At 45.1% G+C, this 13,214-nt stretch overlaps 1 protein-coding gene across 3 annotated transcripts in view; it reads left to right on the top strand.

The window, feature by feature from the left end:
- Positions 1-13,214, top strand: part of LOC147123159 (protein sel-1 homolog 3-like) — a 96,416-nt gene that overhangs the window by 43,836 nt on the left and 39,366 nt on the right. For all 3 annotated transcript variants that reach the window (XM_085968077.1, XM_085968068.1, XM_085968063.1), the window contains exons 12-14: positions 2,120-2,239; positions 5,010-5,150; positions 8,998-9,060. In XM_085968077.1, the coding sequence (XP_085824203.1) occupies positions 2,120-2,239; positions 5,010-5,150; positions 8,998-9,060 (324 nt within the window). The remainder of the gene's footprint in view (positions 1-2,119; positions 2,240-5,009; positions 5,151-8,997; positions 9,061-13,214) is intronic.

Raw genomic sequence — 13,214 nt, 5'->3', positions numbered from 1 at the left:
TCCAGCGCCCCCCGCGATCCCATCTCTTTCCCCCCCCCGCGATCCCATCTCCAGCGCCCCCCGCGATCCCATCTCTTTCCCCCCCCCCCGCAATCCCATCTCCAGCGCCCCCCGCGATCCCATCTCTTTCCCCCCCCGCGATCCCATCTCCAGCGCCCCCTGCGATCCCATCTCTTTCCCCCCCCCCCCGCAATCCCATCTCCAGCACCCCCCGCGATCCCATCTCTTCCCCCCCCCCCCCACCCCCCGGCACTCCCGGCTACAACGCCCCCTCCCCCCCAATCAAGTTTTCATCAGGAGCTGTGATTTGAATTGATTGCCGGCTCTGGGGAGTTCCACAGCACAACCTGTGACGGAGCAGGGAATGACTGACTGCAACCTCTGGATTTTTGCATTTATCTGCACGTGCGCAATTTCCAGAAGTCTGCTGTCACTTTCAGGGGAGTAATGATGATGAACATTGACAAATTCGCCGTCATTACCACCGCAAAATTTGGCCCAATCTGTTGTCTTTGAGAACACACCATCTCTGTGAAACATGGTGATTAATCAACTCTAGTCTGAGACATGAATCACTCTGCGGAACACAAATCTATAGGCTGCCTGGTCAAATATTCCGTTTTTCATACACTACATACAACTGCATTTTGATGGGCCGTACCATGTTGAGCTATCTATGGTATTTTTCAAATCACCCTTCATTGCTTTTGTGCAGCCAAAGTAAGAGAACTGCTGTCAGTGATGGGACAGCTCATTAATAAAAACAGTCAGCTCAGCATGTCTGGAGGGAGGTGATGTTTTCACTGATGCTTCTGGTGCTGTATTGGTCGAACTATTAGTTGCCCAGGACTCTGCTAGGACATGTACTTATAACAGTTCTTCCAAGAATTATGTTGTCAGACTAATGATCATAGTCTTAATATTTTACAGTGGTGGTGTAATAATCTACAGAAAGGTGACAAAACTGAACAAAACAAGACATAATTCTAATTTAAAATATAATTCATATGTGTTCAGAATAAAAATAAAATCACCCTAAATAATTAAAAAAAGAAAACCTATATTGCAGCTGAAAATATGATAAAAGCATTAGATTGATAAGGAAACCACTAAGAAAAGTATTGTGCACTTTTCAAAATGCCCTGAAGTTCAGCCTATATTTTTTCCAAAGAATGTACGCTAAGTTGGATGAACTCACTGTGTAAATTAAAAATGTTTTTATAATTTTCATACATTATTTATCAAAACTATAATTGTTAATGTGTTTTTTTCTATCCTCAAATCAATGACTGCTCATTGGTGTATGGTTACACAGGTGCTGGTCACATGGTACCATGTCCTGTGGCCATTATTCATGTGTCACCTTAACAGTGAATGTTAATTGTGGGTTTTCACATGTCATAAAATCATAATCATACAGCCGTTTGGCCCATTGTGCCTGAGCCTGCTCCCTGAAAGAGCAACCAACTCATCCCACTCCCCTGCTCTTTCCCCGGAGCCCTGCAATTGTTTCCTTTTCAAGTATTTATCCAATTCCCTTTTGAAAGTTATTATTGAATCTGCTTCCACCACCCTTTCAGTCAGTGCATTCCAGATCATAACAACTCGCTGTTTTAAAAAAAAAACTCCTCTTCTCCCCCTGGCTTTTTTGCCGATCCGCTTAAATCTGTGTCCTCTGGTTACTGACCCTCCTGCCACTCTATCAAAACCCAAGTCTTGTTCTCATCTGACATTCAGACACCCACTTCCAGCAGGGGTTGTCGGATGGCGATTTGAAGCAGGAAAGCTTTTTTACTCCTACATGTTCCAGGGGTGCTGATTCAAACCATAGCACACCAATCATGTAATCAGTTAATTCAGCACAGATCAGGGATTGGAGCTGGGATTCTCCTGGTCTATGTGGTGCAGCTACTCACTGGACAAGCTTGCTTAATCACCAGCGAAGCATGTGTGTTTCATTGCATGATTTTAATTTTGTGATTTTACAAAATGTTTGTCTCCTATAAGTTTACTTTGTCAAAATTTGAATTTTTGCTCATGTTTTACAAATTCTTACAAAATGTTCTTTTGCCAAGACTGTCTTAAACAATCCTGTAATAATAATTTACTACTTTTTAAGGCTTTTGTTGAACCTATACGGCTAATGGATGATGTAGCTTTGCAGAGTCAAACCAAAGAAAATGATGACCTCTTTTTATGGCTCAGATATCAGGCAAACCATGGAGATGCATTTGCTCAGGTATATATTGCACATACTGTAATACTTTGCTCTGATTCATCCATTCACACATCTTAGAAATCACCAGACATCACCATATCTGTTGCTGCTATTCTAATAAAAGCGTTGGATTCCATCAGTAGCCGAATGTTACACTGCCTTGGTATAGTTAGGGAGCGGTGGGAGGTGGGTTTGTGCCTGCACTTGCCATTGTGTTAAGTTGCCTATCTTGGTGATTTGTTAAGAGGAAGTACTGGACAGAATCAGGGTAGTTTCTCACAATGTAGGCAGAGGCATGGAGCAACTTCTTGGCTTTCCCTCTTGGACAAGGAATGGTATCTATTGGTATTAATTCTTTAAGAGAGGGAATAAAAAAATAGGTGAAACCACTTAGTTGGTATAGTGGCAGTGTAAGCTGGAGTCATTAACCTCTGTGGGGCTTTGCGAAGGAGATTACTTTTCCTCTTTTTGGCTGGGTATTTGTAGTTGGAGTTGTATTGGTCGCCACGAAGGGGCAGCTGACTGTTTGGTCATTTCTGAGGTGCAGGTGAGCCCATGGATTACCCATTCTGACTAGCACATGGTCCGAGGGACGTTTGCATTTTGCCACGGTGGGGATTGGTGAGGGGAAGGGAATGGGGAGAGGAATGATGTACCCTCTTTGCTGGGATTTGCATTAATCTGCTTGTTTTGGGCTGGTGGGGGGCAGGGGGAGGGGGAAGAGGAGGAGGAGGGGAGCTATCCATTGGGTAGGCCCAGTAGCCAGAGGGTGATGTTTCCTTCACATAAATGATCAAACAAATTGTTAAAAGTAGGACTGCAAGCACCTACTAAACCAATGTGTTTAAGATCTCCCTTAAAATATAGACATTCTATTTTTTAAATTAAGAATGAATAAATGCAGACTGCTGTCAGCCAGGCCTTTGCTGAACACATTGAGATTCCTTTCTATCAACTATACTGGTTAAATAGATGAACCAGTATACTGCATTTATTTGGCAACTAACTTTAGATCTACTAACTAATAATGTGAACAATCTTATTGCTAACTAATAATAAGATCACTCTTTTATTAGTTAGTAGATCAAAAGACTTTGGAATATAATATATTGGATGTTTCTACAAATCTCTGGCATATGTATGTAACCTGAATTCACTCTGTGTCCATTTGTGTTTGCATTTTGGCTGCCAATCTGGACCCAAATTCATTACTTCTATCTCCCTTTCTTTTTTCTCTTGGCCTTCCTCTCAGGTCTCCTCCCCTTTTTACCACCTATTAGGTAATTTTTTCCCCCTTTCCCCAATCCCTACCAGACCCATCACTACTCCACTGCCCATCACTGTCTTCTTGCATTCTTGCCATGTCCCATGTTTTAAGCCCACTGCTATTGTCTGTGCCTCTCTTGGCCTTCCCTGAAGGGCCCATTGCCCCCTTACAAGCAACTATCCCAACTGCCCCATTCTCCTCTCTCGCCAGCCTTCATGCTTGGTGCGCTGGTAGAGGTCTGTTTCCACAGCGTAAGGGGATACCTCCTGACAAATCCAAGTAATTGAGGCCGGAAATGGAAGCATTTTAGGATTTTGTCCATGGAAGGTATTTATTTGTTCATGTAAAGTTTGGAGGAAGCGGTTGCTACATTGATTAAAAAAATAATAATTTTGGCATCTATGTGGAGCATAAGCTTAAAAAAAATCCAAACTGAAAGTATAGATGTTTATCCCGGAAGGCTTAATAATGAGAGTTTGTTTTTTCCCTTTCTGGAGATTATAAATGAATGAGAGACCTTGGCCTAGAAATTCACTGCAGTCTCGCCAGGGCGCCGGAAGTACCGCCCCGGAAGGAGTCGCGGCCGCCCGTCGCAAATTCACTTTCAGCGCCCCAGACGGAGCGCGGCGCTACTCAAGGCGCCCCGCATCCCTCTTGGGGCGCTGCAACTGAAAATCGCAGTGCAACGTGCCGCAGCGCCACACGCTGCGGCACGGCGCGCTGCGGTACTACAGGCCTTCCTCCCCTTCTTAAAGGGGAGGGGCCTGCTGCAGCGCGCTCAAAGAGCGCGAGTGCCGGCAAAAGAGCCCGGCACCGAGGAGAAGTGCCGGGCTCTTGGGACACAGCCAGCACTCCGTGGGGGGTGGGGGGTGCTCAGGAGCCGGGGACGGCGGCACGGGGAGGTGCTGGCAGGTGGCCGGCAAAAAAAATGGTCGCCCTGCACCTCAGCACCTCTACCGCCGCAGGTAGGCCCCCCTGAACCGGTCGCAAAGCAGGGGGCGCTACTAAATTTCGCATTCGGGGTGGTAGCGGGGCACTGCGCACACCGTTGACGTCATCGGTAGCGGCGCAGCACTAATGGCTAGAGCCGTCATTAGCGTCCCGCTAAATTTAGCGGGAGGCGTGGCCAGTGGCGCAAAACCCACTAAGTGCCCTCTTAGGGCGCTAACGGGTGGCGCAGCCCACTGAATTTCTAGGCCCTTCTGTTTTACCAGGCCCACGTGATCCCTGGCACGCTTCTGCCCCTGGGATCCGTGGGCCATTACGCTGCCCTCTAGTACACAGCGCCAAACAGCAAGTTCGCGAAGGAGGGTCCCCATCAGGTAAGTTCGTATTCTATTCGGATGCCGGCAGCGTACACCGTAGGTACGCCGCCGACCACAAAATCCAGGCCATTGTACTTTAACTCAGTGAATACACTTGGAAAAATAGTAACTATATTTTAGTAAAATTTAAATTGATTGAAGATTTAATCAGGTTTTATCATTCTATTCTAGCCAAATAAAATGTTATTAATACTTGCAGCAAAAACTTGCAAGAATGCTTTACTGGGGACAACAGGGTGTGACACGTGATGTGGAAGCTGCATTGAAATGGTATTCTAGAAGTGCAGTAGAAACAGGAGACCCACTATCGTTATACGAGTACGGACTTTTTCTTTTCAAGGTAGGTGTTACAAATTTGGGACTACTGTACATACCTTCTCGGATACATTGGATTCAGTTGCTCCCATAAATAGTCTGAGCATCTTACTTCTGTTAGAGTTGACCCGCACGGCCCTGTATCTGATTGCAGGCTAGCATAACTCGTGGGTGTAACAATAGTCCTCCTTTGTGACCTGAGCCAAATATTCATGTCTTTCATAAGTGGACTGCTTCAGTATCACCGAGTATGGACTGAGCAAACCTATGGTGAGACAAGGCCATAGACGAATCATTAAGCTGCCTTTATTTCACAGTAAGATGATCATAGAGAACAGTAGTTGTGACTGGATTCAGTTAATTCCATCCTTACAACTTACCTTTGTGATAATGCAAGATAAACAATATCCCAGCAAGCAGTAATAAATGTGACTGATCACCAGAATGTTAAAATAACCTTTAATTGTCTTCAGCTTGTTGGTTCAGACACCCTATCTGAATGCCAATCAACATCTCCCAGCACTGCTGTCCTGGGAATGTAATCCCTTGTAAGCTATGTTTAGCTCAATAGTAGCATTCTTGACATCTGTTACACTACGGCCCCCCAACCCCGCCGTCACGGTAGCATTTCTAAAATGTGACAGTAGGTTATTCAAAATTAATTCTAATTTATTTTGTTTCTTGGTTCTCTTCACCTTGTGTATAACTTTTCCTCCATCATTTATTGCCTTCATTTTGTAAGTAATACATTTCCCCTGTTGTTACCTTCCATCTGGGAGACACTGTGAAGGTGACATGCCCATGGTGTTGTACATGCCTGTAGTTAGAGATGGAATATAGCTGGTGTGCGACGGCCACCCCACGTTAAAAGAATTCACGCATAGGCATCTTCCACCCTTTAAAATGAAGTTCCGGACCTGGAATGTCAGGACCCTCATGGACAACCCCAACAGTGACAGACCGGAACGCCCTACTGCTATCATATTCCACCTGTGACAGAGACTGTAGGTCCTGCATTGGACTCATCAGTCACCTGCAAACTCATTTTTAATGTGGAAGCAAGTCATCCTCGGTTCCGAGGGACTGCCTAAGAAGAAGAAGATGCTGAGCTAGTCTTAGAGAATTTTAACTATTCTTGGAAAGGATTGCCCATTTTATTGTGATATGCAATGTCTTTTGTTGTATTGCTTTAAGCCAGATTTAAGCATTATTGGGTCCTGCTCTCGTTTGCCAAAACTGCTCACTATACCAGAATCATTCTGGAATGCAAAGATAAACCCCGGCTTCTATTCTGTACTGCTAGCCGTCTTTTTAAACATCGCTCCCCTGTCTCCTCCACCCTCACCTCCAACAGCAAGTGTGAGGAGCTCATGGACTTCTTTGTCTCTAAGATTGAGAACATCCGTTCAGCTGCCTCTGCCACTTCCTTTCCTTCCACCAGCCCCCCGGACCAAACTTCCTCTAAGGTTCCCCCCTGCCCTAGCCCTGAACTCGTATCTTTCTCCAGTTTCTCTCCGATCTCCCCTCATGACCTGTCCATGCTCATTCTGTCCATGAGACCCAATTCCTGACCCCTCAAACCTATTCCCACCAAACTGCTGACCACCCAACTTCCTTTTCTTGCTCCCATGTTAGCTGACATTGTTAACGGTTCTCTCTCCTCAGGTACTGGCCCCCTCTCTCTCAAATCTGCCGTCATCACCCCTCTCCTCAAAAAAAACAACCCTTGACCCCTCCCTCCTTGCAAACTACCGCCCCATCTCCAATCTCCCTTTCCTCTCCAAAGTCCTTGAACGTGTTGTTGCCTCTCTAATCTGTGCCCATCTTTCTCGCAATTCCATGTTTGAATCACTCCAATCAGGTTCCTGCCCTTGCCACAGTACCGAAACAGCTCTCATCAAAGTCACAAATGACATCCTTTGTGACTGTGACAAAGGTAAACTATCGCTCCTTGTCCTTCTTGACTTGCCTGGTTCCATTCTTATCTATCTAATCGTAGCCAGAGAATCACCTGCAATGGCTTCTCTTCCCGCTCCCGCATTGTTACCTTTGGTGTCCCCCAAGGATCTATCCTTGGCCCCCTCCTATTTCTCATCTACATGTTGCCTCTTGGCGACATCATCCAAAATCACATCGTCAGTTTCCACATGTAGGCTGACGACACCCAGTTCTACCTCACCACCACTTCTCTCGATGCCTCCACGATCTCTAAATTGTCAGACTGCTTGTTCGACATCCAGTTCTGGATGAGTAGAAATTTTCTCCAATTAAATATTGGGAGAATCGAAGCCATTGTTTTCAGTCCCCGCCACAATCTCCGTTCCCCAGCCACTGACTCCATCCCTCGCCGTAAGATCTGTCTGAGGCTGAACCACACTGCTGGCAACCTTGGTGTCATATTTGATCCTGAAATGAGCTTCCGACCACATATCCGCAGAATAACTAAGACCGCCTATTTCTACCTCTGTAACCTTGCTCATCTCTGCCCTTGCCTCAGCTCATCTGCTGCTGAAACCCTCATCCATGCTTTTGTTACCTCTGGACTTGACTATTCCAACGCACTTGTGGCTGGCCTCCCACGTTCTACCCTCCGTAAACTTGAGGTGATCCAAAACTCGGCTGCCCATGTCCTAACTGGCACCCAGTCCCATTCACCCATCACCCTTGTGCTCGCTGACCTACATTGGCTTCCGGTTAAGCAGCGCCTCAGTTTCAAAATTCTCATTCTTGCTTTCAAATCCCTCCACGGCCTCGCTCTCCCTATCTCTGTAATCTCCTCCAGCCCCACAACCCCCAGAGATAGCTGCGCTCCTCTAATTCTGCCCTCTTGAGCATCCCTGATTATAACCGCTCAACCATTGGTGGCCGGGCCTTCTGTTGCCTCGGCCCTAAGCTCTGGAATTCCCTCCCTAAACCTCGCTACCTCTCTTTCCTCTTAAGATGCTCCTTAAAACCTACCTCTTTCACCTGCCCTAATTTCTCCTTACGTGGCTCAGTGTCAAATTTATTGTCTTAAAATACTCCTGTGAAGAGCCTTGGGACGTTTCACTACATTAAAGGCGCTATAGAAATACAAGTTGTTGTTGCTTTATGGTGCTAATTGTGTTTCATGATTATTTTCTTACAATAGATTGATAGCAAAACACTTCTCCAAATGGAGTGGGCCTTTGGCGTAGCGGTAGCATCCCCGCCGCTGGGCCAGAAGGCGTAGGGTTTCGAACCCCGCTCCAGACAGTCCCGGCAAGTGGAGTTCGAGCTCCGGCTCTAAATACTGGGTTGACATCCAGCGGGATACTTGCGTCCGTGGGTGTGGGTGCCTCCCCCCCCTTGTATGGGTTGTGGGAGCCCGTAAAACCCTCCCGCCATAGGACTGACCACCCTAATGGTTGGTACGAAGATGGTTACGGTCACGGAAGGAGCGTTAATCGCGGCCAGAAATCCTTCCACCACTTCATACAGTTTCCCAAAGGGAACAGTATGAAGACACGTACGACGACGACTTCTCCAAATAGCTTGCGTCGTATAACGTACTGCTTCACAATTACCATTTCATGGTGGTAACGGCTGAGTAGAAGTAACAAAATGGTGGTAACTTAAATTTAGTCATTCACAATCTTATGTGATTGAGATTCCTGTACTTGAAAATGTTTCTATTTATGTACTTGTACAAACAAAATTAAATAGTAAATTCAGTGCTCCCAGTGTGTGGGGGTGAGGTGGCGGCGGTGGGCTCGCTGAAAGGAGATGGGGCTACAGCACAGAGGTACGGATCTAAGAATGGGGGCTATCCTGCTGGGAGCACAGGAACACTGAATTAACCCTTAAATACATACTATTACATTAACTCTGCTGTGTTTTAAAACTATTTTTAGGGCCGTGGAGTGAAAACCAATACAGAATTAGGCTTAAGACTAATCAATGAAGCAGCTTCCAAGGTAAGATATTAACACATTGGGCGCGATCTTGCCAGCCCTGGGGAGGCGGGTATGGAGGCGGGACTGCCGGGAAAATGGCAGAATCTGGGGGCGGGTGCCCAACCCATCCCAACCCACCTCCATGCCATCTTGCCAGGAGGCGGGTAGTCGACCCGCACCAGGTCCCATCTCCTTGGAGGCGGGAAGGGGATTAGTGCCACATATCGGCCTTTTAACAGGCAGATAAGGGGATTATCCCCATTTTACCCACACAAGTGCAGGCTTTCCGAAAGCTCCGAACCCCGCCAGGGTCACCGAGGCGAGTAGTGGATCTGCGGGGGTCGGAGGGGTGCAAAAGTGCTCTGTGAAGGTAAGTGATGGGTGCAGGTCTGGAGAGGTGAGTATGTGAGTTAAGCGGAAAGTGTTAGTAAAAGTTTACTTACCTTTGTTTCTTCCTGCAGGCTTCAATCGGTGGGTATGTGGAGAGTCTCGCACCTCCGCGGCGGAGATGACAGATGGCCGCTGCATTCTCCAATGCAGCAACCATCTAATTTCTGCTAAATAAAGATGTTTGATGAGTCTTGAATTCAAGAACTCATCAAACTACAGAGAATGTCAGTGTTTGACAGCTTCACAGAGAATATTTTTGACAGATGAAACATCATATGTTGACGTTCTCTGTAACCGGCTTTCCCTTAATTGGCCTGCTCAAGGGAAAATAGCATGGGTTGGCCAGAAGTTGATGGAGGTAGGACTGAAACCTGACAAGTGGGAGCCCCGCCTCCAAAAGCTCCCCATTGGCAAAATCCAGCCCAGTGTAACTACAGGTATGTGTTTAGCTTTTTTTGTTTATCTTTATGAATTTTACACTGAAAGAGTTGAGAATCATGCAGTAATCAAGCATTCCTAGTGTTTATCGTACAGCCCCAGTACTCTACTGCAACAATACAATATAGTCACAAATGTCAAAAAGCATTCTCTATGGCATAGAATTACATAGAAGCTATAGCACAGAAACAGGCGATTCGGTCCAACTGGTCTTTGCCAGTATTTATACATTGCACAAGCCTTCCCCCCCCCCCCACTCTATTCCCTTCTCCCTCATTTATGCTTCAAGCCTTCCCTTAAATGTGTCAGTGCTATCTGCCAAAACCACTCCATGCGAGTTCCACATTCTCCCCACTACCTGTGTAAAGAAATTCTTCCTAAATTCTTCATTTTTTCTGTTAGTGGCTATCTTACATTTATGCCCTCTTGTTCTGGACTCAACCACAAGTGGAAACAATTTCTATACACAGACCCTATTAACCCCCTTCATATTTTTTAAAGATCTCTATCCGATCTCCTCTTAGTCTTCTCTTTTCCAGATCTGTGCCGTTTTCCATATTTCATACTGTCTGTCCTTATGACCTATCTAAGTAAGGGTGCCAAATTAGTGCTGGGCTATTGCACCTTTTCTGCTGTTGCTGCACTCTAGGGTGTGATGGCGTTGTTAGTAAAGGATGAAATCAGAGCAATAGTGAGAAAGGATATTGGCTCAGAAAATCAAGATGTAGAATCAGTCTGGGTGGATCAGAAGCACCAAGGGGCAGAAAACTTTGGTGGGAGTTGTCTATAGGCCTCCAAACAGTAGTAGTAATGTAGGGGACGGCATCAAACATGAAATTAGAGATGCATGTAACAAGGATACTACAGTAATCATGGGTGACTTTAATCTACATATAGACTGGCCAAACCAAATTAGCAATAATACTGTGGAGGATGAATTCCTGGAGTGTGTACGAGATGGTTTTTTAGATCAATACATTGAGGAGCCAACTAGGGAACAGGCTATCCTAGATTGAGTATTGTGCAATGAGAAGGGGTTAATTAATAATCTTGTTGTGCGGGGTCCTTTAGGGAAGAGTGACCATAACATGATAGAATTATTCATTAAGATGGAAAGTGAAGAAGTCCAATCTGAAACTAGGGTCCTAAATCTAAACAAAGGAAACTACAAAGATATGAGGAGTGAGTTGGCTATGATAGATTGGGGAGCTTCATTAAAAGGTATGATGGTGGATAGGCAATGGCTAACATTTAAGGAACGAATGCATGAATTGCAACAGTTATACATTCCTTTCTGGCGCAAAAACACAAAAGGAAAAGCGGCCCAACCATGGCTAACAAAAGAAATTAAGGATAGTATTAGATCCAAAGAGGAGTCATATAAAGTTGCCAGAAAAAGTAGCAAGCCTGAGGATTGGGAGCAGTTTAGAGTTCAGCAAAAAAGGACCAAGAGATTGATTAAGAGGGGAAAATAGAGTATGAGAGTAAACTTGCAAGGAACATAAAAGCAGATTGTTAAAGCTTCTACAAGTATGTAAAAAGATAAAGATTAATGAAGACAAATGTAGGTCCCTTACAGTCAGAAACGGGAGAATTTATAATGGGAACAAGGAAATGGCAGAGCAATTAAACAATTACTTTGGTTCTGTCTTCACGGAAGAGGACACAAATAACTTCCCAGAAATGCTAGGGAACCAAGGGCCTAGTGAGAAGGAGGAATTAAAGGAAATTAGTAAAAAAAAATAGTGCTGGGGAAATTAATGGGACTGAAAGCTGAAAAATCCCCAGGGCCTGATAATCTGCATCCCAGAATACTAAAAGAGGTAGCCATGGAAATAGTGGATGCATTGGTTGTCATCTTCTAAAATTCTATAGATTATGTAACAGTTCCTGCAGATTGGAGGGTGGCAAATGTAACCCCACTATTTAAAAAAGGAGGGAGAGAGAAAACGGGACTACAGACAAGTTAGCCTAACATCAGTAGTAGGGAAAATGCTCGAGCCTATTATAAAGGATATGATAACAGGACACTTAGAAAATATCAACGGGATTAGACAAAGTGAACATGGATTTATGAAAGGGAAATTGTGTTTGAGAAACCTACTGGAGTTTTTTGAGGATGTAACTGGTAGAATAGATAAGGGAGAACCAGTGGATGTGGTGTATTTGGATTTTCAAAAGGCTTTGATAAAGTCCCACATAAGAAGGACTTTAAAATGCAAAATTAAAGCACATGGGATTGGGGGTAATATACTGGCATGGATTGAAAATTGGTTAACAGACAGGAAACAGAGTAGGAATAAATGGGTCTTTTTCGGGGTGGCAGGCAGTGACTAGTAGGGTACCACAGGGATCAGTGCTTGGGCCCCAGCTAATCACAATATATATCAATGATTTGGATGAGGGAACCAAATGTAATATTTCCAAGTTTTCCGATGACACAAAACTAGGTGGGATTGTGAGCTGTGAGGAGGATGCAAAGAGGCTTCAAGGAGATTTAGACAAGTTGAGTGAGTGGGCAAATACATGGCAGATGCAGTATAACGTGGATAAATGTGAAGTTATCCACTTCGGTAGGAAAAACAGAAAGGCAGAGTATTATTTAAATGGTGACAGATTGGGAAATGTTGATGTACAAAGGGACCTGGGTGTCTTTGTACACCAGTCACTGAAAGCAAACATGCAGGTGCAGCAAGCAGTTAGGAAGGCAAATGGTATGTTGGCCTTCATTGCAAGAGGATTTGAGTACAGGAGCAAGGATGTCTTACTACAGTTATACAGGGCCTTGGTAAGACCACACCTAGAGTACTGTGTGCAGTTTTGGTCTCCTTACCTAAGAAAGGATATACTTGCCATAGAGGGAGTGCAGCGAAGGTTCACCAGACTGATTCCTGGGATGGCAGGACTGTCGTATGAGGAGAGATTGGGTCGACTAGGCCTGTATTCATTAGAGTTTAGAAGAATAAGAGGGGTTCTCATTGAAATGTATAACATTCTGACAGGGCTAGACAGACTGGATACAGGGAGGATGTTTCCCCTGGCTGGGGGCTCTAGAATGAGGGGTCACAGTCTCAAGATACAAGGTAGGACATTTAGGACTGAGATGAGAAATGTCTTCACTCAGAGGGTGGTGAACCTGTGGAATTCTCTACCACAGAAGGTTGTGGAGGCCAAGTCACTGAATATATTTAAGAAGGAGATAGATAGATTTCTTGATACAAAAGGCATCAAGGAGTATGGGGAGAGAGCAGGAATATGGTATTGAGATAGAGGATCAGCCATGATCATATTGAATGGCGGAGCAGGCTTGAAGGGCCGAATGGCCTACTCATGCTCCTATTTTTCTA

The sequence above is a fragment of the Somniosus microcephalus genome, chromosome 2 (assembly GCF_052327205.1).
Source record: "Somniosus microcephalus isolate GS21.2 chromosome 2, FLI_Smic_1.0, whole genome shotgun sequence".
Classification (NCBI taxonomy): domain Eukaryota; kingdom Metazoa; phylum Chordata; class Chondrichthyes; order Squaliformes; family Somniosidae; genus Somniosus; species Somniosus microcephalus.
This window is presented reverse-complemented; position numbering and strand designations above follow the sequence as displayed.